This window comes from Dipteris shenzhenensis, chromosome 4 (genome assembly GCF_047967505.1).
Source record: "Dipteris shenzhenensis isolate YYH24624 ecotype China chromosome 4, Dip_SZ_1.0, whole genome shotgun sequence".
Taxonomy (NCBI): Eukaryota; Viridiplantae; Streptophyta; class Polypodiopsida; order Gleicheniales; family Dipteridaceae; genus Dipteris; species Dipteris shenzhenensis.
The window spans coordinates 29,059,190-29,085,947 of record NC_141599.1 but is presented as its reverse complement, the minus strand read 5'-3'; the positions used below and the strand labels follow the sequence as shown (position 1 = coordinate 29,085,947).

Here is a 26,758-nt window from a genome sequence, read left to right as displayed (position 1 = left end):
TCCCTAACTGGCTAGACTACACTCTATGATTGGCCGTTGCTAACTATAGCTTTCATTATTGCATGATTTGTGGAGTCCCACTACCCTAGTCCCACTACCCTAGAGAAAGGTATAGAGAAAATCTATTGTCTGAACTCTGCCCGAGGTCCTCTATGCCGAGTTGGAACTCAACTGGAGTTTCTTGTTGTTAACTAGAGGTTAACAAATACTGGCCTGCTTTCCCTCCAGCCTTGATAAAAACATTAGAACTAAATCTTAAGTCCTTATAGTAGGATAGTATCAAGAAGATTGCAAGGAATCACATAGGTTATTGCCTACTGAAGCAGCCATTATTGTTGCTCACTTCTACAAAACATTGTGATTGTCATGGCTATCGTTCAGCGTCAATGTATATGGGTTGTTGCATCATTTTAGAAGGATAAGTGTGTTACGAAAACTAAAATCAAACATGGTCACAAATTCAAGATTTACCAAAAACCATAGAAACCAAGAACTAGGAAACAAGTAGGGGAGAGAAGAGAAAGAGAGAGAGACACTGCATGGGGTCCAATCTGCCCCCCCTAGATAGTGGCTCTTGCTTCCCATCTAGAGTATTTATAATTGTAATTCCAAAAAAAGCAAAGAGCCAATAATAGTACATCCAAAAGCATCCCTTGTCCATAATCAGAGGGATTGCTCAACATAGCTCCACGAGCTTAAAATATCACAAGGCTTGATATGCCCTCATCCCACAATTAATAAAATAAATTAGCCCATGGCTTAAAAATCCATTACTTTACAATATGACCCATGGCCTTTGACAACCATTAGATACTTCGATCAATCCAAATCACCTTCACCATCTCCATTCCTCGTTATCTAACTCATCATCTGTACTCAAGCCACCAATTGTGTTAGTTATTACAATCAATTTATGAATCATCACACTAACTAATCCCAACACAATTGTACGCTTGATATAGACATCAAAATACACCTTGGGATCAATTGCAATAACACCAGTAACACTAGCGACATTAGTATTAACATGGAATCACCCATAATACTAACCATCCAGCCTGGCAAAACACGGGTAGTTAGGCGTCCCCAACTAAAATCCCACAAAGCATCCACTAGGACCCCCGCTGCGTCCGGTGCGCTCCCATGGAATACTTTGCCATAGTCACACTTCACTAAAATAAAATAATTTCCATAGCAAGAAATATTGGAAATACAATTCCGTAACAAAGTGACAAAAGAATTCAAGATAGAAAAAGTGTATGTCACAATCATTTCTAAGATGTTTTCTATGTTAGCAAAGGAAGAGCAATCATTGTAGCTCTCATTTTGATATACTTTATAAATTTTGAAAATGATACCTTGCACCTATTGTGGTGTGTTTCTGTATATGTATGTATCTATACATGCACACTTGTATGTATGTATGTATGTGAGCCTCTCTCTCTCGACTGTACTCGCCCCCTCTCTCTAATCTCTTCCCCCCTCACATTGTCTCTCCCCCCCCAAATGCACCCACTTGTTGCGCACACAATAGGTGAGGGGCCCTAGCTCCTCCCCCTCTCTTTCTCTCCATACCTCCTTCCCCCTCTATTACCCCCCTATGCAACACACAAGGGGCACCCATAATTGCCCCTCTTCACACACCCTCCCTCCCAGCCCACAAAAACACCACCACCCCTCCCACCACTCTTCACCACCATAGCTATAAACCCCAATAAGTTATTATAATCTGTCCTCTTTATTACAACCATCCCTTCCCCTAAGAATTTTACCCTAAAATTAAGTTTCTTTTATTGATCATGATTTCTTGCTGTAAATTAATTTTTGTGTGAGGCTTTGAGCAGAGATTCTGGAGACCTTACAACTTTAGTCACCCTTCTGCTGGAAGTAGATCCGTGTGCATGCATAGGGAAACCTAGGGGAAGCACGATTCCCCTGTGCTATTGTTGCCTCATAAAGTCTCTTCAAAGTATCCCATAAATCATTAGAAGCTGTAGCAAATGTTATAGGTGGCATTATGATGATAAGAGTGCTGATAAAGCCCAGCCACCTAGAAACATAGTTCTCATCTTTTGAGGCATCCAAATCAACACTTAGATGGAGGCTTCCCTTTCATAATTTGTACAATCTAGCTCGGACAATTTGCTAGCACATAAAATTTTAAGGCCTTATCTACCACCTTGTAGGTCTTTATGTGAGCTGAGATGAAGTTGGAGCAATTTGATGAAAACTGCAAGACTCCCAGCAACTTGTGTTCAGCACTGTACCTCTTACAAACATTGCACACCAACAGTTATACCTACACGTGTATGTATGTATTTTATACATGTAGATGAATCCTACAATTCATCCTTTTAAAGAGAGAACAAATAGTGCAGTTTAATGTCACGATAGTCATCCAGAAGGTTGAAAGCCATAAGATCCATCATCGAATAGCAGGAACTTGCTACTCTAACATTGCCCATAGACGTCACACAGGCAAGTATGTAGCAATGTAGAAGCAGATTTCCTTTCCAGGTCTAGGCCACAGGATACAGTCAGCTACTAATGCAGTTATAGCTTATCAATGAAGCTAGTTGCATTGCTTCTATGTAATCATGACATCAACACCTGGACCAAGGTCTGTAGAGCTCACAGGATCAGCAAAACATGTCACTCCATTGATATAAACATCTCTCTCTCTCTCTCTGTCTATCTCTCTCCCTCTCTCGTGCATGCACATGGTCAAACGTGTACATGCACAAATTATACACATGCGCGCGCGTGCACTCACACACACACACACATGAAAAAGCAGGGCAACAGTGGTATTGCTCTTGTCTCTCATGCAAAAGCTCTGCACATACAATGGCACCTTTTGGCGCACAACACAAAAACCACTCAGCACCAGCAATACATGCCAGAGTAATGCTTGACCATTATACACACTCATCAAGAAGGCAAGACGTACGAACACAATTAGAAATCATTAACCACCACTTGTGGATAGTAAAATAGCTTTCTTTTCGACAAGGTTCTTGTCCAAAAGATCGTAGATTAGCATCAGATTCTCAGAGTGATGCCAAAGTTTGTTCATGGCAACTTTTTCAAAATGTTCCCTCTCAAGTGTCTGTGCCTCCTTACGCCTGTTTAATAAGCGTAGGCCTTTCGACACAGTATCAATTAAGTCACCACTTGGTTCTACACCAGCTGCTCTACAGTCTTCAAAAACTTTCAAGGCCATATCCGGTTTCTGACTCCAGAAGTACACTTTGATGATTGCAGTGTACACGTCCACATCGGCTTTCAAACCAGTATCTGGAAGTAACCCAAATATTGAACATGCAACATCTAGTCTACCTGCCAACCCAAAGCACTCAATCAGCATCACATATATTTTGGCAACAGGCCTCAAGCCTGCTTGTTGCATTTGTTCAAAATACTCTCTGGCTTTCAAACAACGACCTTGCTTCACAAGTGCATGAATTAGGTTGGCATAAGCCTCTACGTTGGGTTCTGAACCAAACTCTTTAATCCTACTGAACAATTCCATGGCAGCATCAGAATTTCCCACCATTCCATAGGCCTTTATAGCTGCCGTAATTATGTTCACAGACAAACGTACACTACCTTGTTTCACTTTTCCAAAAAGTTTCTGTAAAGCTGGTATATCCCGATTTACTGCAAGTATGACTGACATTCTGGAAACTATTGGAGATGTAGGCTTGAAGTTTGGCTGATGTTGTACCCAATTGAAAAATTTCCATGCAACATCTGCCTTTTTAATACGACAAAGAACCTTAAAAACCAGTTGGCTTGTCCAATCCATCTGGGCAGCCTCAAGACAGGAAACAGTATTTGAAGTCCATCTTCTAAGGGCATTTGCAAAAGCATACACATTTATACAAGCATCGTGACCTGCTTTTGACCTGGAACTATTAAAAGATTGCACAACTTCACTGTACTCATGCTCCTCAGAGACCTCAGTGCCACAATCATCTTCATCATTTTCAAGCGATTCAGCCGCTTCAAAATGTAAAAACATGGACATTCTCTCTTCTACAGAGAGTTCAGGCCAAAATCCTTGAGCAACTGATTCTGCTTCTGTGGATTTTCCTGACTTGACAAGAGCCTGGAGAAATGATAGCACTTGCCTAGTAGGTTTCACACCTGCGTCTCGGACTTCAAGGCATAAATGTCTCACCTGTTCATGGCTGTGAGTTGAAGCAGATGCAGATATAAGGATGGCAAACATTAGAGCTGTTTGCCTGACTTTCAGCAGTGGTAGCCTCCTGAAGACCATATGTGCAACTTCAAGTTTCCCGACTATTACAAGATGTTTTATGAGGATCGTGTAAGTGGAAGCACTAAGGGCACACCCTGCATTCACCATCTCATAATACAAAAGCACAGCTTCATGGTAACGCGTGTGTTTTGCTAATAAATCGATCATGGTGTTATATGACCCCATTCCTGGTTTAATGTGAGACTCTTGTATTTGATTCCACATTTTTAGCGCTCCTTCTAGATTATTTGTTTTCCCATACCACCGAATAAGGTTATGAAAGTACGCAGAATCTTGCCCCAGCTTAGTCAGTCGATATTCCTCAATAAGCACTGACATTTCATCAGTGAGGCCAGAATCTCTAAGGACCCTAATCATACTGTCGTACGTGTAAAAGTTGTGATCAAAAGCCTGCTCATCTTTGAGCCAATTAAAAAAGCACAGTGCTGTTGTAGGCGGTATGCCACTCCTCAGCACTTGAGAAACAACCTCACCATTAAAAACCATATTCATTTTCTTCAATCTCTCTTGAACCTCTAAACTCCAAGGCGCATCGTTGAGCACCCTGTGAATTTCTCTGATAATCTGTAACCTCTCGAAAAACTGATTCAAGTCACAGCTCCAATATTTGGATTCAGAGTTTGAGGATCCCCAAAGCACGTGGCTGCAATCGAGCCCTGGTGAGATGCTCATACTCTTTGCCCATGAAGGAAATGATTCGGACCTTAGCAAAAGCTTTGTACGAGACAAAGGATCAGTCGAAACCTGCGACACACGAAGAGCATCTGAATGGATGCACCCTTGATTCGATGCCAAGGAAAGCTCCCTGTCCACGAAGCAGCACCTAAGTGATGAAGGAGAAAGCTTTTGCCCAAATCTTGTACGCACCATAGAAAGCCTCCTCATGAATTTTTACCATCATATTCAATATTCTGTGAGCACCATGCTCCCAAACCAAGCTAAGCCGAGGTCAAGCATTGCCACTACTCCGTGTGCGTGAAAAGGAAAGCAGCGTCTCGTTCCAGGTGACTATTTTTGGGGTCAGCCATATGCAAAAGGGGCTGGAGCGCCGGTTGGAGTTGAGAGTACCATGTCTGGAAGTCAATAAGATCCCTTAGAGACCGGTTAAAGCAGCAGGAAGGGGCAAAAGAACAAACAAAGCACATACAGCGCAAACCAAGAAGGGAATACACATGCACGCTATCAGTTGAATGTCGTTTCTGTGGGAATCAATCCTAAGAGGTTCTTTTGGGGGGGAAAGAGAGCACAGAGAGGGAAAACTATAAAAATCAAACCCATGGAATCCATGAGCTCGAGGGGAAAGCGAGCAGCGACAGCAGCAATGAAGAAAACAACCAAAACCCTGATGCTATTGCTATGTATATGTACCTTGCAAGCCGAACCTGCTGATGGAGAAGCTGTGGTGAGCTCGCATTTCGGATTGCCAAGCAAGTGAAGCTGCAAGTGAACCTGCCACTGATGTAGACTTGGAACAATCACATTTCGATTTTTGGCCTGCCCATGGACAAGCACTAAGCATCTTGGGTCGGGGTTTATGGGGTTTTATATGCGATAATGTCGTGTGTGACTCTATATGGCGAATGTGTGAGTGGAATGTGCTCCTATTTCACTCAAGAGAGTTGGATAGCAAGTTAACATGAACACCTTAGGACAGCAATCGCAGATTTAGATTCTGGGTTTTGCTGCTCTCTCTGACATCTAGATCAGATTGCATGTGTGATGATGCACCTGCATGCCACTAATACAACCACTCGTGCACAACAGTTTGTTCACATGAACGCATGGCACACTCTAACAAAGGCATGGACATGTCGCCTGCTAACTGTTGCAAGTTATGGAGCAAATCACCAGTTGCTTTCTTTATGAAACTTGCCCATCGCTTCTACCTTATGCCCATGCCCACATGCATTTAAGTCAAACCTGTGTTTGAGCCTCCTATCATGTGCCAAGTTATCCAAGCCTCTCTTTTCTTTCTTTAGGAGACCTCACAAAGTGCCTCATAGTTGAACAATATTTCACATGATCATTTTCTAGACCTATTTTTCCCCACCCTTTTTACATATATAATAGCAAGAAACCATGTCAATACCCTCACACACATACTCGCATGCATCATAACTTGTTTGAGCACTTGAAGGTGTCCAAATTTTTCAATTCAAAAGACAAATTAATTATATTTCTCTTAAGGAAAAAAGACAAAAAACACATGGGTATTTAAAGACATCATTAACTCTTTGCGATGACTACTCTACTTTGGACAACTTTATCTGTAAGTTCCTTAGGCTTTTCTAGTTATTGTATGAGATGAAGTCCAATGAATGCCACTGGCTTCCACCCGAATTGTGACAATCCCTTTAAGACAAAGGTTTTTCACTACTTGGGAAAATCTGTTGATGAACAGAAGACCTCCCTTTAGCGCCCAATTTGTGAGCCATAACGACTTGTCCAGTGCTGCATCGCCATATAGGCACCTCAATCCCTTCCAATGGCATCCCTAGAATTTCACCTTCTAAATTTGGATTAACTTTGAAAGTATCTCAGTTTTCTTGATCTTCAGTTGAAACACCGAAAGAAGAATATATTGCCAAGGGCTAGGAATCCCATAGGGACAACTCAAGATGATCCATGCTTGGGCTAATGATGCCCACGGTTGATTACTATGAATTCGTAAGAACCAATGCATTGAAAGACATAAAGCATAATATTGAATTTTCAAACACTACTCATAAATATGTTTACATTACAAAGATATGCCTCAACCCATCGTAGATAGGTGACGCTACTTGTTCAATGCCACAAATATAGCATGTTTATCCCCACGATGCACGCCACCAAAACCCCACACGACACCACTAGCCAATGCTTGTGCTTAGGGTCAAATATGTTTACACTACCTTATATAAATACCACATAGTCTAAGCTTACCTTAATGTACTTGAATTGCCTTGCACACTATCTTTAACAACTCAAATATAAATATGTTTAAATTACAAGGGTATGTCTCAACCCATCTTACATAGGTAACGCTACTTGTTCAATGCCATAAAGCATATCACATTTATCCCCACGATGCATGCCACCAAAACCCCATACGACACCGCTAGCAAGTGCTTGTGCTTGATTATCACTAGCTGGTACCTCTCAAAGTATTGTTGCAAATTTTCTTGGTTAAGGTCCTTGCAATATCCCCAAGATGATGTATAGGCAACCAACACCTTCTTTGGTGGGGAAATGATGCACATATAGTCACAACCAAATATGGGATATGCTATAAGGAACTTGTTTGTTCTATGCAAACTTTACAATTCAAAAGGCCAAACATTGTGTATTAAAGTTAAGGAAAGGATCAAGCAAAGGTTGATCTTACAATCCACCAAACCAAAAATATTGTAAGCTTGTTGATCGACTGTCTCATCCTTGACTATGGTTGTCCTCCTATGCAACAGATCAATAGATTAACCACCACTGCTAGGAGAGGCATCCTCCCTCATCCCCCATTTTCCTTTGGGATGCCCTTTCCTCTTTAATCCCCTTCATAAGTGGTCCCCCCTTTTCCAATGTCATACGTCCCTCCCTCTTTAATGCCCCTCCCCCTCCCTCGTTTATTTAATTCAAGCTCTCCCCTCCCTCCCCCCACATCCCACTTCCCCTATCTCCTCGTGAGACTAGTGAATTTCCCTCCGCGCCCCCAAATCAAGCCCTTTCCCTTATATCCCTAAATATTTGCCATCATATACCACTACCCACTCCCCCCATAGCAACTAATTAATTAATAGGATTTTTCACCAACTGGGGGGCCCTATTTAGTAAGGTGGATGGTGTGTGATGGGAAGACCCCATAAGGTAAGGTTTAATGGTGCGAAGGGAGGTGTGTGAGGCTTAGATTTAAATTTGTGAGGCTTAGATTTAGGTTTGGCATAGGTTCAGCTCAGCTAAGTCCTTGGCTTTGATGGTGGCTTAGAGTGAGTTTAAATAGATTTGGAGCTATAGGTTTTAGGTTTCTTAGGGCTAGGTTTTGTGCATGCCTTGTCTTTCACTCTAGCTATGGCAGCTTGGTCTCTATGGCGGGCAGCCATAAAGACGTTGCTCCTTCTCTATTCCAAGCCACTACTACTACAGGGTGTCTCATGGTGCTATTGCCGGTCTCTTCTCATGCTCTCTTGCAACTGAGTCATCTTTTTTTATGGCTATGGCTTGGTGGTAGCGACCATGAAGTAGATAGGTTGCATGCCTGCATGCTGGCTTGACATGTTGGTGCTGGTCTCTTGGTCGTGCTTTGTGCAGGTGCTTTCTTTCGCGCTTTGCTTCATGGTGCATGATTAAGAATTTTTTGATGGCTATCGCTCTATGGTAGTGGGAGTGTAGTAAATATAGTGAGTAAGTATAGTGAGGATATGTGGTAGCAATAGTATAGTTTGTGAGATTGTCAATTCGATCTGCTTTCATGTTGTCGAATGGCTTCTCAACTCTTCGACTGTTATTGTTCAAAAAGAGAAGATTATGTGGTATGAAAAGAGATCTTACATCTAATAGTTGTGTGTGGCAGCACTTCGATATATGTGTGCACATATCCCTCCAATGCTCATATCCCTCCAATGCTTGTGCTTAGATTTGACAATTCTATGGAAACCAATCTAAACTATGTCCTTATTCTTGATTGCGAAAGCCAAGAAGGTTCTCTGTCTACATGCGAGCACCTCCACATCTGCGATCTCGTGGTATTGAAAGAGACCCTGTGTTTGGACTGCTATCTTCCAAGGTTCTTTTTTTGCATGCAACATCTGCTTGTCGTGGGTGCTCAAAGAAACTTTTTGCAATGATCGCTCTAATTTGAACAAATTTATTCCTAATTTCCTTAGACTCTTCTAGCTCTAGGTGTCCTTTTTGGCAATGATGGCTCACCCTTTTATCGGTCTCTGATAGTCACAGGCGATGAAGCAGGCTATTTCTCTTATTTCTTAAAAAGGAAAGGTTGCTTCTATCACAGGAAATCTTATATTCACCTCTCCTATTCCAACCCAGTAATCAAATAGTTTTGGTGCATGGAGGCTTGATTGACCTATGTTTATCTATGGCTTAATTTATTTGTGCTTTAATTAACCTATGTTTCTCTATGTCTTAATTTATTTATGCATTAATAAACCTATTTTTCTCCATGGCTTAATTTATTTTATGCATAGACTATGTCCATACGGGGATTCCCCAAATGTTCCCTTAATCTCTATGCTGGGCAGCCATAAAGACATTGCTCCTTCTCTATTCCAAGCCATTGCTACTATGGGGTGGCTCACGACGCTATTGTTGGACTCTTTCTCGTGTTCTCTTGCGATGGAGTCATCTTTTTTAATGGCTATGGCTCTGTGGTAGTGATGGTGCAATAGATAGGTTGCATGCTTGCGTGGTGGCTCGACATGCTAGTCCTGGTCCCTTAGTCATGGTTTGCACGAGGTGCCCTCTTTCGTGCTTTGCTTCGTGGTGCATGATTAAGATTTTTTTATGGCTATGGTTGTATGGTCATGGCGGTGTAGTAAATACGGTGAGTAAATATGGTGAGGTTTTGTGGTAGCAATAGTATAGCTTGTCAGAATGTCAATTTGATTTGCTTCCATGCTGTTAAATGGCTTCTCAACTCTGTGGCTATTATTGTTCATAAAGAGAAGATTCTATGCTATAGAAAGAGATTTTACGTCTAATGGTTGCGAGTGGCAACACTTCAATTTATGTGTGTGCATATCCCTCTAGTGCATGTGCTTAGCTTGGTCTCTATGGCTAGCAACCATAAAGACGTTAGAACTTCTTCTTGTGTTGTTTGTGGGAGTAACCATCAAGTTTGAAAATATCTTTTCCCGGTCATCTTAACACAACAGCCCCTCCAAGTTGCAAAAATTGTGTTGGGGAGTGGATGTCAAACTTTGTGGAGGGTTAAATCATTTCAATCCCATATTCTTTGCTAATGTAGGACTGACTAGGGGAGTAAGATTGTGACTCAGAAAAATATTTCTCATAATGCTTGGGGAATTCTGAACAAAGTCCAACAAAGCCTTATTATCTTGTTCAATCAATAATCTGATCCAGATCTTAGTGGAGAGCTAATTGATCCAACTGATTTTCTCTTTTCCCAAGACTAAAACTCTAAAAAAGTCATAAAATGATAGATGCATGCTCCTTCTCTATTCCAAGCCACGTGGTGGCTCATGACACTATTACTAGTCTCTTTCTTGTGTTCTCCTATGACTGAGTCATCTCTTTTTATGGCTACGGCTCTATGGTATTGACGGTCCAGTAGATAGGCTGCATGCTTGCATGGTGGCTCGACATGTTGGTGCTAGTCTCTTGGTCGTGCTCTATGCGGGGTGGTCTCTTTTGTGCTTTGCTTCATGGTGCATGATTAAGATCTTTTGCTAGCTATGGCTCTATGGTAGCGGTGGTGTAGTAACTACAGTGAGTAAGTATGGTGAGGTTCTGTGGTAGGGATAGCATAGTTTGTCAGAATGTCAATTTGATCTACTTCCATGTTGTTGAATGGCTTCTCAAATCTATGGGAGAAGATTCTATGCTATGAAAAGAGATCTTACATCTAAAAGCTGTGAGTGGCAGCACTTTGATATATGTGTATGCTTATCCCTCCATTGCATGTGCTTAGATTTGATGATTCTATGGAGACCAATCTAAACTATGTGCTTATTCTTGATTGAGAAAGCTAAGAAGGTTCTCTGTCTACATGCAAGTATTTCAACATCTACAACCTCGTGGTATTGAAAGAGACCCTATGTTTGGACTACTATCTTCCAAAGTTCTTTTTATGCATGTTTCTTGTGGGTGCTATGCCAACAGTCTTTCCACAGAAAATCCTGACAATCTTGTCAAGCTACCCCAGTGATCTTGCTACAAAGGGAATCACAGACATAACGTATATTGTCATTGAGGGCAAGACATATTTAGCTCTCACTAGCCTATGCAAGCAACAATTTCTTGTTTTCCCATTTTGCAACTATTTTTTGAAAGCACCAATCAAATTTGCTATTTAATGAAATACCTAGCCCAACGGGACAGCTTGGGTACTTGATAATTTGTCCTAGTTTGACCCACTAAAATTGAAAGCAATTTACCCAATTTGGGGTCTTCCCAATCAAGAAACACAACTGTAGTCTTGGAGGTGTTGATCTTTGAATCTAATACTGCCACAAAGTCCTCATAGACTGCCAGCAAGATTGAGTTTACCTTTCATATGTGTGACATTGACATAGAAGAGACATGACATGTATTTTGATATATATTGTCATCTGCAGAGAATTGGGAACATAATGTCGATTTATCAGGTAAGGGGAGGCCAGCCTGAGGTTTTGATAGTGATCGGTTTGTCATAGTAGGGGTTCTATTGCTATTGCAAACACTAGAGGTGACAAGGGGATCCTTGTCAAATCGATCTCTGTAGCCTGAAATTCCCGTTGTAGTACCCATTCACGAATACCTTTGCAAATGCATGCTAGAAAAGCACTCTTGTCACCCTGCAAAATACTTTGCCAAAACCCATTTTTTGCATTATTCTTATCACAAAATCCCAACTTAGCCTATCGTTTGCCTTTTCCAAGTCAAGATTCAGCATTACATGATTGCATGATCTATATATAGCAAGAAGAACATTTAAAATTGCATCATGAATGTTTCTTCCATTTACAAACGCGTATTGTCAAGGATGAATAATTCTTCTAAGAATGAATTTTATTCTATTCGCCACATCACTGGCCATGATCTTATACGTGCAATTGAGCATGGATAGGTCTCCACTGATTTGGCAATAATCTATTGGGGGATTACGGGATGAACTTGATTATGCAGTGTTCATGCTACGGGGAAGGCATCTTGCTAGATACTGAGCATTCCAAAAGTTTGTTAGATCTACACCACAGGCTTTCCAAAAGTGTTGAAAAAAATATATAGAGAAACTGTCATGTCCCAAAGCCTTGTCCCTTGGCATTGTCATTACTATGAACTTGATTTCTCCCTCAGAAAAGGGACATTGAATGAGGAGAGCCTCGTGAGGGAGAACACTTTTTGACACATTGGAGAGGGAATTCTCAATGCAATCATTGTAGTTTTCTGGGACGAGCGGTTCAGTTCCTGCCACCTTAGCTCAGTGTTTAACAAATACATCTGCAATTGCACTGTCCCCCTTAATCCGACTGTATTCTCATTGTGATAAGCTTGTTGTGCTCAACCGATCTGAGGAATGGCTCTGTGGCTTTAAGGAGTGAAGCAGGTGTTGGGTCTTCAGGGGCCTCCTGGATTGCTTGAAGTAGGTAGGTCTTGGCTTCTACAACAAAACTTTCATTTGCCCTTATTGTGCGAGTGCTGGCTCCCTCTCGAAATCCTTGGCACTGCTGGTGATGCAGACCATACGTGCTTCCCATCTTCGAAAAGGGTCTTTATTTATCGTGCTGTCTTCCACCATCCTTCTTGAACTGCATGATCGAAGTCAGGGTATCCTAAAGAGCGCTTTGAACTTGAATGGTATTGGGCCTTTATTTGCATTTGTTGTGGCAACTAGATCAACATGTATTAGCAAGGGAAGATGATCCAATGTTACAGAGTCTTGGATTACTTTACCTTGCACCAACGGCTTAATCCACTAAGCTCCCTCAATGAGGTAGATTCTATCAAGCCTTGTAGATCTCCATGAAGCGTCGTGGTGGTGGTTATGCCAAGTCAGAGTTTTCAGGTGTTTGATAAAGTCGAAAGTGACCCATAACGTTGTTCCAATCTCCCATATAGAATGCTTGCTTGCCAACAATCCTCGCCCTCAACCTTTCCCACAACTTTGCTCTTTGAGTAAAAGGATTAGGGGAGTAAATAGAGGCCACACAGAATGAGACAGATCTAAAGGAGAGTTCTAGGAGACAAAACTCCCCTCTCTCATCACAATGGGTTGAGATCAAGTCTAGTTCCAATCGAACTAAGCATGTAGTACCTCCTTTGCCATCTAGTGGGGCAATTGCTGATCAGTTAGTATCTGTTCATCTGTAGTCCTCAAGGTTGTCCTTCCCTATTTTCAATTCGTGAAGTGCTAGGATATGCAAGTTATGTGCCCTAATGATTATTTTAACTACTACTTGCTTCCACCTCAAACAAGCACCATTGACATTCCATGACATGATGGCTATATTTCTGGCTGAGTTGGTCTCCTATTATGAGCCTATTATTCATCTCCATCATCAGAGACTTGCTCCATCTCATCTGCCAATCGGGAAAACATGTTAATGAACGCATGACCTTTCCTTGGGCTTTCTTTAACTAGTCTAAGAGGCACCTTCTTTGGAGTTGTTGAGTCAACACTTCTCTTCTGCATGGGTGCCATGTCATTTTGCAATTTGCCCTCACCTGCGTGCACTGTCTATCTAGAGGCACCGTTGTTCTTTGGCACGTCTTGCAAAATCTTTCATTGCTCCCTATCTTTTGTTGCGCTAGTTGCAAGCTTCTCTACATGCATCACAGTTGATTGCTCCTAGATAGTTTGATCCTTGCTTTTGCTCTTTGTCTTTCCAGTAGTGGAGGCATCGCATGCACTTCTAGCCAAGCTATCTTTTTGAATTGAACCTTCAATGGCAGTTCCCTTTGGTTCCACTTGCTTTGCCAAACAATCTCTTGCAAAATGCCCGCTAGTCCTGTAGTGGTAACAAGCATCAAGAAAGGTGTCGAAGCATACTTTGGTAAAGAGAGTCCATCCGTTTGACATGACCATTTCCAACCCATCGAGGGTGTCCTTCCTCTGATCCCACAGGATGCAAGCCTTGGGTGATGACTTCCTAACTTGCTTTGGTGGTATGTAGAGAACTCTGTCCACAAGAGCCGAAATCTTTTTGACTTTGCGATGCAACAATTTGTTAAGGTTTGGATACTACACCCCCACTAAGCTATCATGCTAAAGCACCTCCTCTAGAGAGAAAGTTGCACTCCAAGGGAATGCATAAACCAAATTTCCTCTAAAACCAACAACACTAGAAACCAATTAGTCATGCTTGGCCAAGCATTTGACATAGACACTTGGTAACTCTTCCAATGAAGCGGTAATTGACCAGCTCACACTTTGCTTAATATATGCTCCTGAACCACCTTGGAAACTCATCTTTTGTTGGTATCCTGCCCATGAAGCGAACATAGAATTCACGATCTTGGAGCCCGTTATATTCTCTACATAGGTCTCTTGGTTGAATATCCACCACTGCAACTTGAACCACCTTTTCGTTTGCTCTGTCTATTGCTTGGAAGACTGCACACTTTGTGAGCTTGGTCTTTTGTAAATCATTCTCAAGGTAGGCAATGTCCAATGGATCAAGTTTTGACATGAAGCTCTTAACTATGTTTGCATAAGAGTCAGAATTCTCTGGCATTTCCATGTCCTTGCCATCGTCACACGTTCTTAATGCTTTCCTCGAGGTCTTGTCCATAGGGGAGTTGGGTTGCGAGCCATGCGACAATGTCTTATCAACGGGCATGGTGATGAACTCACAGAGAACACTTAGTTTCACTCTAGCTTCACTCCGGTGAACTCTTCCATCTACACAATTGGCATATTGTCATTTCTTGCATGTTGATACCTCATTATAGAAGCAACGTAAACATAGATCTCATCTTGAAAATACACACATCTTGCGTGCTTGGATGGATGTTCATATCAAACCAACAAAGGCACCCTTTCAAACTTTTAATTACAAAGATTGGATGCACAATATGGTGGGAGGGTTTCCCTTAAGTAAGTTACTTCAAGATTAAAGGGCAAAGTTGTCAATCGTGGGATTGGGGGGTTGTTCAGATAGGGTTATAGCTTTAACGTGCATTGGTGATAGGTTTTGATTAATAATGGCATGTTTCGGGGAGGGGGGAGCATACTTTATTAATTCGTTAAGAGAAATATCGCATATACAAGGGCATCCTCTTAAGAGATTCATGGCCCACTCTTGTTTTGAGAGGACTCTACAACCATTTATGACTATAACGTCATTTGGTAATAATAATGTGATTTTGATGTGTGAGCTTTGTGCATGCTAAGTGTAAGTCCATTGCTAAAGTCCCGCACTATTGACTTTAACTAACAAGGGGGATGCTTTGTCTCCTCACATTATGAATTATACATGTCTTAAATGTATGATGGTAAGGTTAAATCAAAGCAAGTACGTCATGATGAACAAACTCAACAAATTGATAATTCGATGCAACCCCTTGAGGAGGAATGACATAAGTTAAAAGCTCACATGAGGCAGTACTAACTAAATTACAAAGTTTTATGAGGTACATAATTTCATATGTATATGCATTTATAATGAACTTATCATGAGCTTACATTTAACTAAATTCAAGTGCCTAATCCTCCCAATCTTATGAGAATTTCAAAGGTATGTAATTGGGGGATCGGTTACCCATATAGTGCTCATAACTTATATGCCATGATGGGTGCTCACATTAAAATGATGCAATAAAAGCTCAATTCAATAGTGTCTAAAAGTTTTGTTTGGATGGAGGGGGCATTTATAATATATACAAAGGCACAACCAAAATGTCTTGCATTTGCCATATGCAAAGGCATATGGCAAAATGCACAGCACATGACATGTGACTATTCTATATGAAAGTTGTAGCACTTGGCAATGCATACCATACCAACTTAAGTAGAGTCTAAACGTTTGGTTTGGATGGAGGGGGCATTTACCATATGCAAAGGCACAATCAAAACCTCTAAAAGTTTGGTTTAGTTTGAGTAGAGTGGTCCCGATGGAGGGGCCATTTACCATATGCAAAGGCACCACCACGAGTCAGTTTCCAGATGGACATCTATAGTTGGTGGTGTGGGCACTCAGTGGCCTTGCGGTGGTGGAAGGAGCACAAGCTACTGAGGCCACATGCTCTAAGCATCGCGGTGGTGCTCCTACCATGTTTAAGAATCAAGACTTGCCAGTCCCAGGCAAAATTCTATTTAATGGTTAAAACATAGTCTCATTTGTGTGAAACACTGTGGATAGGAGGCGGTACGCCATCGAGCACTGGTGTAAGAATGCATCCACCGTTTTGCGCAGGCTGCGCCACCTCCACTCCACGTGTGTGAAGGTCATGATGGGATCCAGGCTCTTGCTCCAAGATGCACGCACTCAGGTTGTGTAGAAACAGGTCTGAGAGGGTCGTTTGCTTGTATTTGCCATATGCAAAGGCTGAATCAAAAGGATTTTTTCTTCTTCTTCTTTTTTTGGATGGAGGGGACGTTTACCAAATGCAAAGGTCTTGCCTTATCACCATATACGGGTTGACCAAGGCAGAATCAAAAGGTATTGAAATTGAAAGTGTCAATAGTGCTCCGGGGGCGACCAAGGTAGAATCCAGAGGCTTGAGAGCAAAACTGGCAAGTATACACAGGCGCACAAACACGTGTTAGCCTGGTGGTCCTATGCCCAAACGTTTTGTGTGAATTTTGATACTTAAAGTGTTTGCCCTAATTGGAGTTGGGGGTTTAAGGTGGGCTTTAGCCAAAAGTCCCAAAAAGTGTCTTTGTGTGCATGAGCACATCATATTGGGAACTTTCGGGCAGCTGAGAAGAGATCCAGACACTTGTTAGCCAAGGAGCTTGCTGCTGCTGAACAAGGAGCTTCATCATCATATTCATGGCGGACTTTCATCCTTCCCAACAGGTCCCTTCTCATCGCCATCCCCTCTTTGCTTCTCTCTCTTTTCGGCTCCACAACACTTCCCTTGCTTTCACCTGCTCTTTCCTTTCACATCATGCATCACAGAGCTCCCGCTTTTGTCGTTTGCAAAGTTTTGAACTATTCTCTTTACCCTTTTTGCAAGCGAGAGAAGAGTATAAGCTCGGGTTTGGCCTTGTCACCATGCTTGCAGGCCCTCTATTTGCTCTACGAGTCTGCTTCCGGATATAGCTTGTTTCAGGCCTATGGACTTGACGAGATTGGTCAAACTGCGGATGTTGTCCAGCAATCGTTAGTTGACCTCACAAGATTTGGAAAAGTTGTGAAGTTGAGCGCTTTCAAGCCCTATAGCTCCGCCTTAAATGCCTTGGAGCAATGCAATGCAATATCGGAAGGTAGCACCGCTTTTCAAATTGTAAGGCAAGGAAGTAAGAGTGCAGCTTTGAGTTTGTTCTTGCTCGTTGTTAATCGCTGTCCACAATTGGATTATACAGTGTGTAATCTCGACTCCCGCTGACTACAAAATTTATATTGCTTTATTCTACTTTTAAACAGTATTGTCGTTATGGATTAGGTTGAAATGTGGCCTATCTTGCAAATTCTCTATTCAATAGAAACAATGTTACTTCGCTCGTTGCTGATGGTGACTCTTCGTCGACGAAGGCAATATACGCTTGCTAGTCAACTAACTCTTAATGTATCCCATCATACTAGGAGCAATCAACAATGTTGCTTTCCCATTTTCTGAATTTATTGGGTTCTGATTTAGATTGTTTGATTGAATCCATGGATCATGTTTTTGCTTATATTGTACTTCGTTATCTGTTCAACTACAGGGATTTTGACCGAAGATCTATCAAATTTTTTGGAGCTAAATATGCCAAAGATTAAAGAGGGGAAGAAACCAAAATTTGCCTTGGGAGTGGCGGAGCCTAAATTAGGCTCTCAAATATTAGAATCCTTGAGGATTCCATGCCAAAGCAACGAGTTTGTGTCTGAGTTGCTGAGAGGGATAAGGTTGCACTTCGCAAAATTTGTGAAGGACCTCAAGGTAACAGCAATATGACAAGAGGAGTGAGGGCAGGTCAAGCGCACAACGATCTATTGAACTTTTATAAGTTATTCTACAGTTTTAAAGATATGGCTGGGCCTTTCATGTTGCAGGAAGGGGATATAGAGAAGGCACAGCTTGGACTCGGACACAGTTACAGCAGGGCAAAAGTTAAATTTAATGTCAATAGAGTGGACAACATGGTAATTCAAGCCATCAGCTTACTTGATACGCTTGACAAAGATATCAACACCTTTGGAATGCGAGTCAGGTATGTAACACCCATGTTTTGTGTAGCATCTTATGTCTGATTAATAGTGTAGAAGTGATTATTAACTTCAGAGGAGTTATATGCGTTGAGCTTTGGGATGGGATGGGAAAGTGATGCGTGCAGATGTTCGCTTTCAGTGGAAGCATTGGATGCTGAATTGTTTTTCCTTCTGTGGTGAGCAGGGAATGGTACTCCTGGCATTTTCCAGAATTGGTCAAAATAGTTAATGATAATTATATATATGCTAAGACTGCTAAGTTTGTGAAAGATAAATCCAAGCTGTCAGATGATTCATTGCTTGAGTTGACTGAAATTGTTGGTGATGAAGAAAAAGCACGAGAGATTATCGAGGCAGCTAAAGCTTCAATGGGTACTTTTTAAACTTATTTTAGTGTGTGAGAGAGAGAGAGAGAGAGAGAGAGAGAGAGAGATAATCAATGGTTATAAGTTGCTGCTCTTCAAGTAGCTGGCAATCTAACTACATCCATAATATCTTTTATGCATGACTCTAGCTGGTTATTAAAGGGGGCTTTGCAGATTTTAGTGCTAGAGCTTGGATGGATACATACATACATACCTATGCAGGCATGTGTGTGTGCATGTGCATGTGGGGGGGGGGGAGAGAGAGAGAGAGAGAGAGAGAGAGAGAGAGAGAGAGAGAATCAAAGTTATGTCTCAAATTAGCAGCTTTTGTACCTTGGGGCACTTTTGTTATGAAAGTGTCAATGACAGTCGTCTTTTTACTTTATTTTTATTTTATGAGACGAAAGCACTAATGCTATCTTGTCCTTGCAGTATGTTGCAAATTGCCCGCCAAGTTTACTCCTTGAGGCAGAATCTGTGTGTCTCTCTGATTTTAACCTCCATATGTATAATATCTAAAGCGGTGGGAAGAAAACTAGATAGCAGCCACTATCCATATTGTGTGGAGGGTTAACAGTTCCAACAAATAGGGCTGTGTTCTGTAGCTACCCTAAGCAAAAAAATTCATCTTATACGAATAATTTGCATGGTGTAGCGCTGGTATTTGGACCTGTGGTCTCTCATCCACCCTCAAAATTCTGTTTTGGTTTCTGTAATTTGTAGCTGCCTTCCATGCTGTTTTTGGGAGACTTGTTCTCGGCTTTCTGTGTAATTTGAGCGTATATCAGACAAAGATGTTCCAGCTTAATAGGTTGAGTGGAAGCTTAGTCTCAAGAAGAAAGATGGAATAGGGGGTCTTGCTCAAGAGGCAATGGAGACCAGGGTCACGTACCAGGGTTGGCCGACAGTTACAGGGTCAGTTTGAACAGGGGTCTTGCTCAAGAGGCAATGAAGACCAGGGTCACGTACCAGGGTTGGCCAACAGTTACAGGGTCAGTTTGAACAGGTTTGCCTGCTTTCAGTCAGCCAACGGCAGGAAGGGGGGGGGGGGGGCAGCCTGTAAAAGGTCCCCCATTCTTCAGTTTAGCCAATTTTATTTTCAATTTGGTGATGACTGGAACATTGAAATGAACTTTTTAGATAAAATAATCTAATGCTATTTTAGTGCCAAAAATGCCTGGGTTTTACTTTGCGAAGGCATAAGATTGCATTTTTTTAAAAAAAATATTTTTTAAATTATGGTTACTTTAGGATCTTTGTTTGCAAACCACATTGCTTTCTCTGTGGCGAGCCACTTGTAAGTGGGTTTTTTTGCGTATTTTTGTTGGATTTGTATGTTCGGTGGGGTAAATGTAGCCACTTGGAGGATTTTTGACAGGTTTGGTGATGAAAAATATTTGATGTGTAAGAAATTATATTTCATTTTTTCCATGACTTGATGTACTGTTTCATTGTACTGCAGGGCAAGATATTTCCATCATTGACCTTCTGAATATTGAAAGCTTTTCCCAAAGGGTTCTCGAATTGTCGGAGTATAGGAAACAGCTTCATTCCTATCTTATTTCAAAGATGCAGGCAATTGCTCCCAATTTGGCTACTCTTATTGGAGAGATGGTGGGTGCTCGGCTCATTTCGCATGCTGGCAGTCTCACTAACCTTGCAAAATGTCCTGCATCAACTGTCCAAATATTGGGTGCAGAGAAGGCACTGTTCAGGTATGTATTTATGGAAGTTGGATCGTAGTTGAATTGATAAATTTGTGCTTGGATGAATGGTTTTTATGGTTGCCTGACAATGTAGAGACGGCATAGATAAGTGAACCAGGATTATGAGTCAGAGGGTGAGTTTGGGCATGTTTTGGATTCATCTAGAGCAGTTGTAGTTTGCATGAAGAGGGTCTGAACTACTTTTTGATTAGCCTTCATTTTGTGCTAACCTTTTTCACTGCTGAGTCAGGCCTTCACCTCTGGAGTGCTGGCAGTAACTCAGTATGAAGATGTTTGTATAAATGGATGGTCAAAGTTTGTCTGTGCATGTGAGATAAGTATTTGTTAGAGCATGTGTTTATGCCTGTGGTCTACACGTGCTGGGTGCTGATGACATCAGTGGGAATGTCATAGTGGTTAGTCCCTGCTTTGTGATGGAATTTATTCTTGTGTGTGTGCGTGCGTGCTGTGTGTCTGTACAGAATCTGTATCTGTCTGTGTCTGTATCTGTATGTATGTGTATACACTCACATGCCCATCTATCTATCTGTCTATCTGTCTCTCTCTCTCTCTCTCTCTATATATATATATATATATATATATATAGAGAGAGAGAGAGAGAGAGAGAGAGAGAGAGGCGTTTTATGTGTGTTTGGGGCTGTAGAAGCCATTGGTGAGTTCATATATATATATATATATATAGAGAGAGAGAGAGAGAGAGAGAGAGAGAGAGATGTTTTATGTGTGTTTGGGGCTGTAGAAGCCATTGGTGAGTTCATTTCTTGGAGTCCCTGCAATGCATGATGAAACCTTGTGTGCGATGATAATGTCAGCTGTTCCTTTGATTTAAACTTCAAGGTCATGCGCTGAGTTTAGGCAACGTTTCAGCTTTGCACTGTATACATAATGTTCATCTTCACCTCATTTTCTTCCTTGATAACAGAGCTTTGAAGACGAAAGGAAACACTCCCAAGTATGGGCTTATATTTCATTCATCTTTTATTGGGAGAGCCACTGCTCGCAACAAGGGACGCATTTCTCGTTACCTTGCAAACAAGTGCTCATTGGCCTCAAGAATAGATTGTTTCTCAGGTTATTTTTGAAGTTCTAAAGCAATTCTCTGCATTGGCCTTACATGCTTCGGTGGGCATGTCATTTGTTATTGGAAACTCAAGAATGAGCAGTACTTTTTTTAAATTATGTATTAAGTATATATATACAAGAGAATTTGAATTTATGTGTGGCTGGATTTTACAGAGGTGAATTCAAATATCTTTGGGGAAAAGCTCCGAGAACAGGTGGAAGAAAGGCTAGAATTCTATGATAAGGGCATTGCACCCCGCAAGAATGTTGATGTAATGAAAGAGGCATTAAAGGCTTCGACTGATGGTAGTACTCTTGCAGAGGAGGCAACTGCAGATGGAGCTATTGAACCAGTACCCCAAGAGAGTAAGTCTTTTTTCTCAACTAGTGATACGTTTTGCTATAACAAGGTCAGAGGTTCGTTGGTTGCGATCCCATGTTTTGGGGAAAAAATCCCATGTTTTGCGATCCCATGTTTTGGTCTCTGATTATTGGTGCAGATGGAGAGAAGAAGAAAAAGAAGAAAAAGAAAGTCTCAATGGAGACTCAGTCTGCAAATGGAGTGGAGTCTGAGAATGCAGTAAGTGCTCATCTAGATTCCACAGTCCCTGAGGAATCAGCGAGGAAGAAGAAGAAAAAGTCAAAAGAGGCAGATGTAATGATGGAAGAAGAGGTGGATTTGGAGCAAGAAGAGACACCTCAGCTGGAGTCCAGTAAGAAGAAGAAGAAGCGTGTTGTGAGTGACTCAGTTGAGGGAAGTACACCAGGCTTGGAGAAGTCAGCAAAGAAGAAAAAGAAAAGAATGATCGGAGGTGAAGAGGATTGAGTGCCATTATGTTTAATAGTAGAAAAGATTAGACGGGTTACTATAGAATGGCCTCTCTTTTTCCATAGAGATGTGCACCTTCAGCTCTCCCTTTGTCATTTAATGAATGCTGAGTAACACCATGGTCAATGCATGCATATGGCTTTGTGTATTGCAGTTTGCTGCTAACAAAATTTGGATCTGAGCACTAAACACTGCCAATTTTGAATGGTTTCCACTCATTCTGCAAGCTGTAATATCTGCTAGCCTGTCTTTTCCTTTAATTAACACCAGTGCAGAGCTGGATCTGAATAACCCCAGACGATCAGCTCAATTGTAAGTTTTACAACAAGACTACCCTGAAATGGCTCTTTATGTCAAGTCTTATGAACTCCATATTTTATGATTCTTGCTAACTAAGCGATACCAAGGTGGTTTCGAATTCATACGGGAAGTGACACCAAGGTCATAGGGTTGAAGCTCTATGAAGTATGGATCTTATGGTCCAAGGAAATGCATCAACAAGGGTGTTCAGTGCAGGTTCCTTGTTACAGTCTGCCTTCTTGCCGGATTTGATTATATTTTCTATAAAAGAACAGTGAGTTAACTTACGAAAATCTCGGGTTGAAAGCATAGGAAAGGTTCGAGCTAAGCCTTTCTCACTTTACAAGGCTAGACTTCTGTAGGGATGGCTTTGCTTGCTGTTGATTTTAGTTTTGCTCAGTTCCATTTTGTTTGTAATAGACTTTACTGTCTGCCAAGGGTGTCTTGAGGAACAAGAATGGATGGCTTATCTTCCCAGATCTATCTGTAATCAATGGTTGAACACTTTGGTAATTTGGTTCTTGGGATGGCCTTTCTGGTTTGAAAGTTGGGGTTTTGCTACTATGCCATGTTGAGCGTGCGAATGTGAGGAGGCGAGACTAGATTCTTGGCTGTCCAGGTGGAAAATTCTGCCTTGTTTTTGCACTCAGCTCTGGGGAGCTCATTTTCGCCTAATAATAGGATATGAAATCTTGCGATTTGCATTCAGATCTGGGTGTCAATTCTTGTTCCATATGGATGGATTTCCACCTGTACAGAAAACGGTTTGCTCATGTCTTCTCAAACAGCAACTTTATTTATTTCTGAACAGCATATGTGCCAAGCTAGGTTTTAGCCAAGGAAGAGATTTTTTCAATGTATGCAAAAACCTATTGAATGCCCTCTGAAGCTATTTGTCAGGGAGTTATGAACTAGCTCAATTTTGATGTATGTCAATTATTGAATGCCCTTATTTGATTTAAGGGAAACTATATATTCGTTCAATTTTTTCTTTCCTTCTCTCTTCTCTTTCAAATGGAAGGCTCTGGTCCTCTTGCAACATATGTTATTGTTGACACTATTATATTTCTTCTTCCAAGGCAAAAGGGAACAAATCGAGGTAGAGGCTTCATATACTGTAATTTAAAAGGCAAACTATGGATGCATGGAAAATTGACTTGTATTTTGTTAGTGCCAATGTGAGTTAAGTTCATCAAGGTGTGGAGCCTTTTTTGTGGTTTGAAATCCTATTTGTATCATGAAATTGCTTTAATGAGGGTTAAGGTTGACATAAAGGTTAATGAAGCTAGGGTCCATGGGTAAACCTTGCACATACTTAGTTGTGGCCCTTGGCTTGGCCTCACATGTTGCAATCATAGGTATAATTGCATTATTGCATTATTGTGAGGAAATTAATTTTTGCTTCTTGAGGAATCTAAAAGAGAATTTGGGTGTTAAATGAATTTTAGAGTTCAAGTTTGGGTTTGGTTCCTTGCGATTTGATGGGCCTTGTACCAAAGGAGTTGCCATAGTTTGGCACATTAAGGTGCTCCTTGATCCAATTTTAAGCAGAGTTTCAAAACTCATATTATAAAGTCTTACTGACTAGGGCCTCAATAATCTTTGGCCAATTGCTTAGCTTCACATATGCAATAATTATTATTTTAATTTGATATGGATGTCTATTAAAGCATATGTTGCAGGATAATGAGCGAGGTGTAGGTCCTTGGACAACTTTGAAGGCTCTTAAAAAAAGGGCTCGTGATTTTGTCCTTTTGAGCATAATTTGGACAACATTGGAAGATGTCAAAATCTTACATGATGACCACAAATGAGGCTTCAAGCATTGATTAATTTTTTTGAATGACAAGACTTTTGAAGATAGAGGGGGGAAGGATAAAAGTTGGGATTGCCAGCAAGGCTTTGATTATTAATAGGGATTCACATATTGTAGGACAACCAAGACTTTGACTATTGATAGTGATTCACATATTGTAGGACAACCTATGTCTTGAACCACATTATGGTATCGTACCATAACCTAAGTCCTTTCAAGGTTTTATAGTATATCAGGGGATATTGAACCATATAATGCAAGTTGAATACAACTTAATCACTATGCAATAACTAGCATAGAATAAATAAATGCTTCGATTTTTTGGTTCAACTCTCTTTTTTACTCATTGACAATATAATTGAATGATCATGATGTATGCACATGGTAGATAGTAGATAATCATTGGCAGTGTAGTTGGTATATTCCATTATGGTTAATAATGTTAAAATTGAGTCCCTTCTATGTCATTCTTGTGCTTTGTTATGCTTATTATAGCATTTTGCTTTTTAGTTTAGACCTTTTTGGCATATTGCCACTAATAGTGGGTTTTTTAGTCTACCATTAGATTACCTAGTACATGACTTGCAAGAATAGGGTTTGAAAGGCATAGTACACCATGTGCAAGAAAAGTTTTGGTAATGGGGCTAAAATTTAAGGCATTATTCGATTTTGGATGTACACATGAGGCATGGATTATCCAATTAAGGCAAGCATGATTCTCAAAGTGCATATGTAATTGGTGCTTGTGTAAGGTATGGAGCCAAGGGGGTCTAAGAGTTGTAATGATCCAACATGGATAAGTGGTTTGAGTTTGTCCTGAACAATTGTTAATGCATTTGATCTTTTAAAATATTCAAGGATTACAATCCATACAAGGTGATGATGAGAGAGAGAGAGAGAGAGAGAGAGAGAGCGGGGGGGGGGGAAGAAGAAAATTTTAAGTGATAACACTATGCCATCATTGTGCAAGAGGGGAGAGGATAAAGATGGGGAAACATAATAATCAAAAATATTCAAGGAGTACGGGATCTACTCAAGCAAGTGTTTAGAGATAATGGATTTAGGAGTTCATTCTCTCCTTGGCATAGAAATATGCTTGAAATCAAATAGGATCTTCATATCTTGGGAATGGCCTAGATGTTTTGAATCATCAAGAAAGATAAGACTCCACAAGGTGGGCACGAGGATAGAGATAGAGAAATGGAGTAGCTTGGCTATTAAAAGATATGGAACATAGCAATAAGGTACTTTCACATGACAAAAATAGCTTAGCTACTAAAGAAATTCCCCACACACACACACACACACAAAGGCATAGGTTAGCCCTAGTTCTCTTTGGATATTGTTTGGTTAAAGTATATTTCCTAAACCTTTAGCTCTCCTTGGATGAAGTTTGGTTCCCATCCCTAAAATAGGGCCTATGTTACAAATACTCAAGTTGTCCTTTGGTTCATGTTCCTAAACGGTTAAGCATAGAATAAATTTCAAAATGGCTAATCTTTCGTTGAGACATAGTAAATTGAATTCAAAATGGCTAAAATTTTCTGAATATTGTGTTCCTTCTTTTTTTTTTTTCCATAAAAAATTGTGTTCCTTCTTTGCAATTGCGGTCACAATAATTTTACGTACGAGAGGCCAGAAAGCTGCGGTGCTTTTAAAAAAAAGAAAGATCGTCTTCTTCCAAGTAAGTGGCTTAGCTCAAAAGCCGAGAGTATCTCCTTGATCTCGTGCGGTAGCCTGCAAGGTTCTTGACAGATTTGCCGAAAGGGAACGGAAAGAAGCAGCATCGTGAAGGCCTCTATGCTAATCGCATTTCACACAAGAACCGGAGAGACATGCCTTCATGACCCACCAAGTATGTCCCCCACACATTTTCAAGGCCGTGGGCCGTGGTCATCGCTGCAGACTCGGGATTTTCTCCAGCCAGAAACTTGTACTAAATCACAGACACATTTAGTCACAGATAGAGTTTTACATTCTTATATTAAATTACAGACCAATGTCATCACGGGCGTTTGTAGTCCAACGGTTAGGATAATTGCCTTCCAAGCAATAGACCCGGGTTCGACTCCCGGCAAACGCACTCGTTTTCCTTTTGTGAACCTACTTTAATTTCAATTTACCTATTCTTATGTTTCGTTTTCCTTTTATACCTATTCTATGTAACTTTCTTATGTTTTAACATGAACCTACCTTAATTTCAATTTACCTATTCTTATGTTTTATTTAGCACTGCCCTGGAGCAGCGCTCACTTACACTTTCATTAAAAAAAGTAACCTTTCGCCACCCTGAGTAATCAACTTGTTTCTATTTTTGTGCTCTCCCCCTCCCCCCCCTCTTTCCCTTTCCTTTCTATTTTTGCGC

General features: G+C 40.9%; 2 protein-coding genes and 1 non-coding gene across 3 annotated transcripts; 2 read left to right on the top strand and 1 right to left on the bottom strand.

Moving 5' to 3' along the window:
- Window positions 1-2,968: 2,968 nt before the first annotated feature.
- On the bottom strand, window positions 2,969-5,843 carry LOC147902688 (pentatricopeptide repeat-containing protein At5g66631-like). Its single transcript, XM_087373925.1, has 2 exons — window positions 5,654-5,843; window positions 2,969-5,358 (listed from the first exon to the last, which is right to left on the bottom strand). Exon 2 carries the CDS (start codon window positions 5,168-5,170, stop codon window positions 2,969-2,971), a length of 2,202 nt encoding a protein of 733 aa, XP_087230051.1. The 5' UTR covers window positions 5,171-5,358; window positions 5,654-5,843.
- A 10,949-nt stretch (window positions 5,844-16,792) lies between these two features.
- On the top strand, window positions 16,793-23,407 carry LOC147902687 (nucleolar protein 56-like). The gene is made up of 9 exons (XM_087373697.1): window positions 16,793-16,959; window positions 17,168-17,369; window positions 17,811-18,025; window positions 18,139-18,296; window positions 18,479-18,666; window positions 20,122-20,374; window positions 21,309-21,457; window positions 21,623-21,814; window positions 21,949-23,407. The coding sequence occupies exons 1-9, from the start codon at window positions 16,933-16,935 to the stop codon at window positions 22,272-22,274; spliced, it is 1,710 nt and encodes a 569-aa protein (XP_087229823.1). The 5' UTR covers window positions 16,793-16,932; the 3' UTR covers window positions 22,275-23,407.
- A 2,997-nt stretch (window positions 23,408-26,404) lies between these two features.
- TRNAG-UCC (transfer RNA glycine (anticodon UCC)) lies at window positions 26,405-26,476 on the top strand. The gene has a single exon. It is a non-coding gene; the product is annotated as a tRNA-Gly (tRNA).
- Window positions 26,477-26,758: the final 282 nt, after the last annotated feature.

Excerpts from the sequence above, each read along its gene's own strand:
- LOC147902687 (XM_087373697.1), top strand. The coding sequence starts at position 16,933 with ATGGCGGACTTTCATCCTTCCCAACAG. Across the intron at positions 16,960-17,167 it reads ACTTTCATCCTTCCCAACAG|GCCCTCTATTTGCTCTACGA; the intron begins GTCCCTTCTCAT and ends CCATGCTTGCAG. Across the intron at positions 21,815-21,948 it reads TGAACCAGTACCCCAAGAGA|ATGGAGAGAAGAAGAAAAAG; the intron begins GTAAGTCTTTTT and ends TTATTGGTGCAG.
- LOC147902688 (XM_087373925.1), bottom strand. The coding sequence starts at position 5,170 with ATGAGGAGGCTTTCTATGGTGCGTACAAGATTTGGGCAAAAGCTTTCT.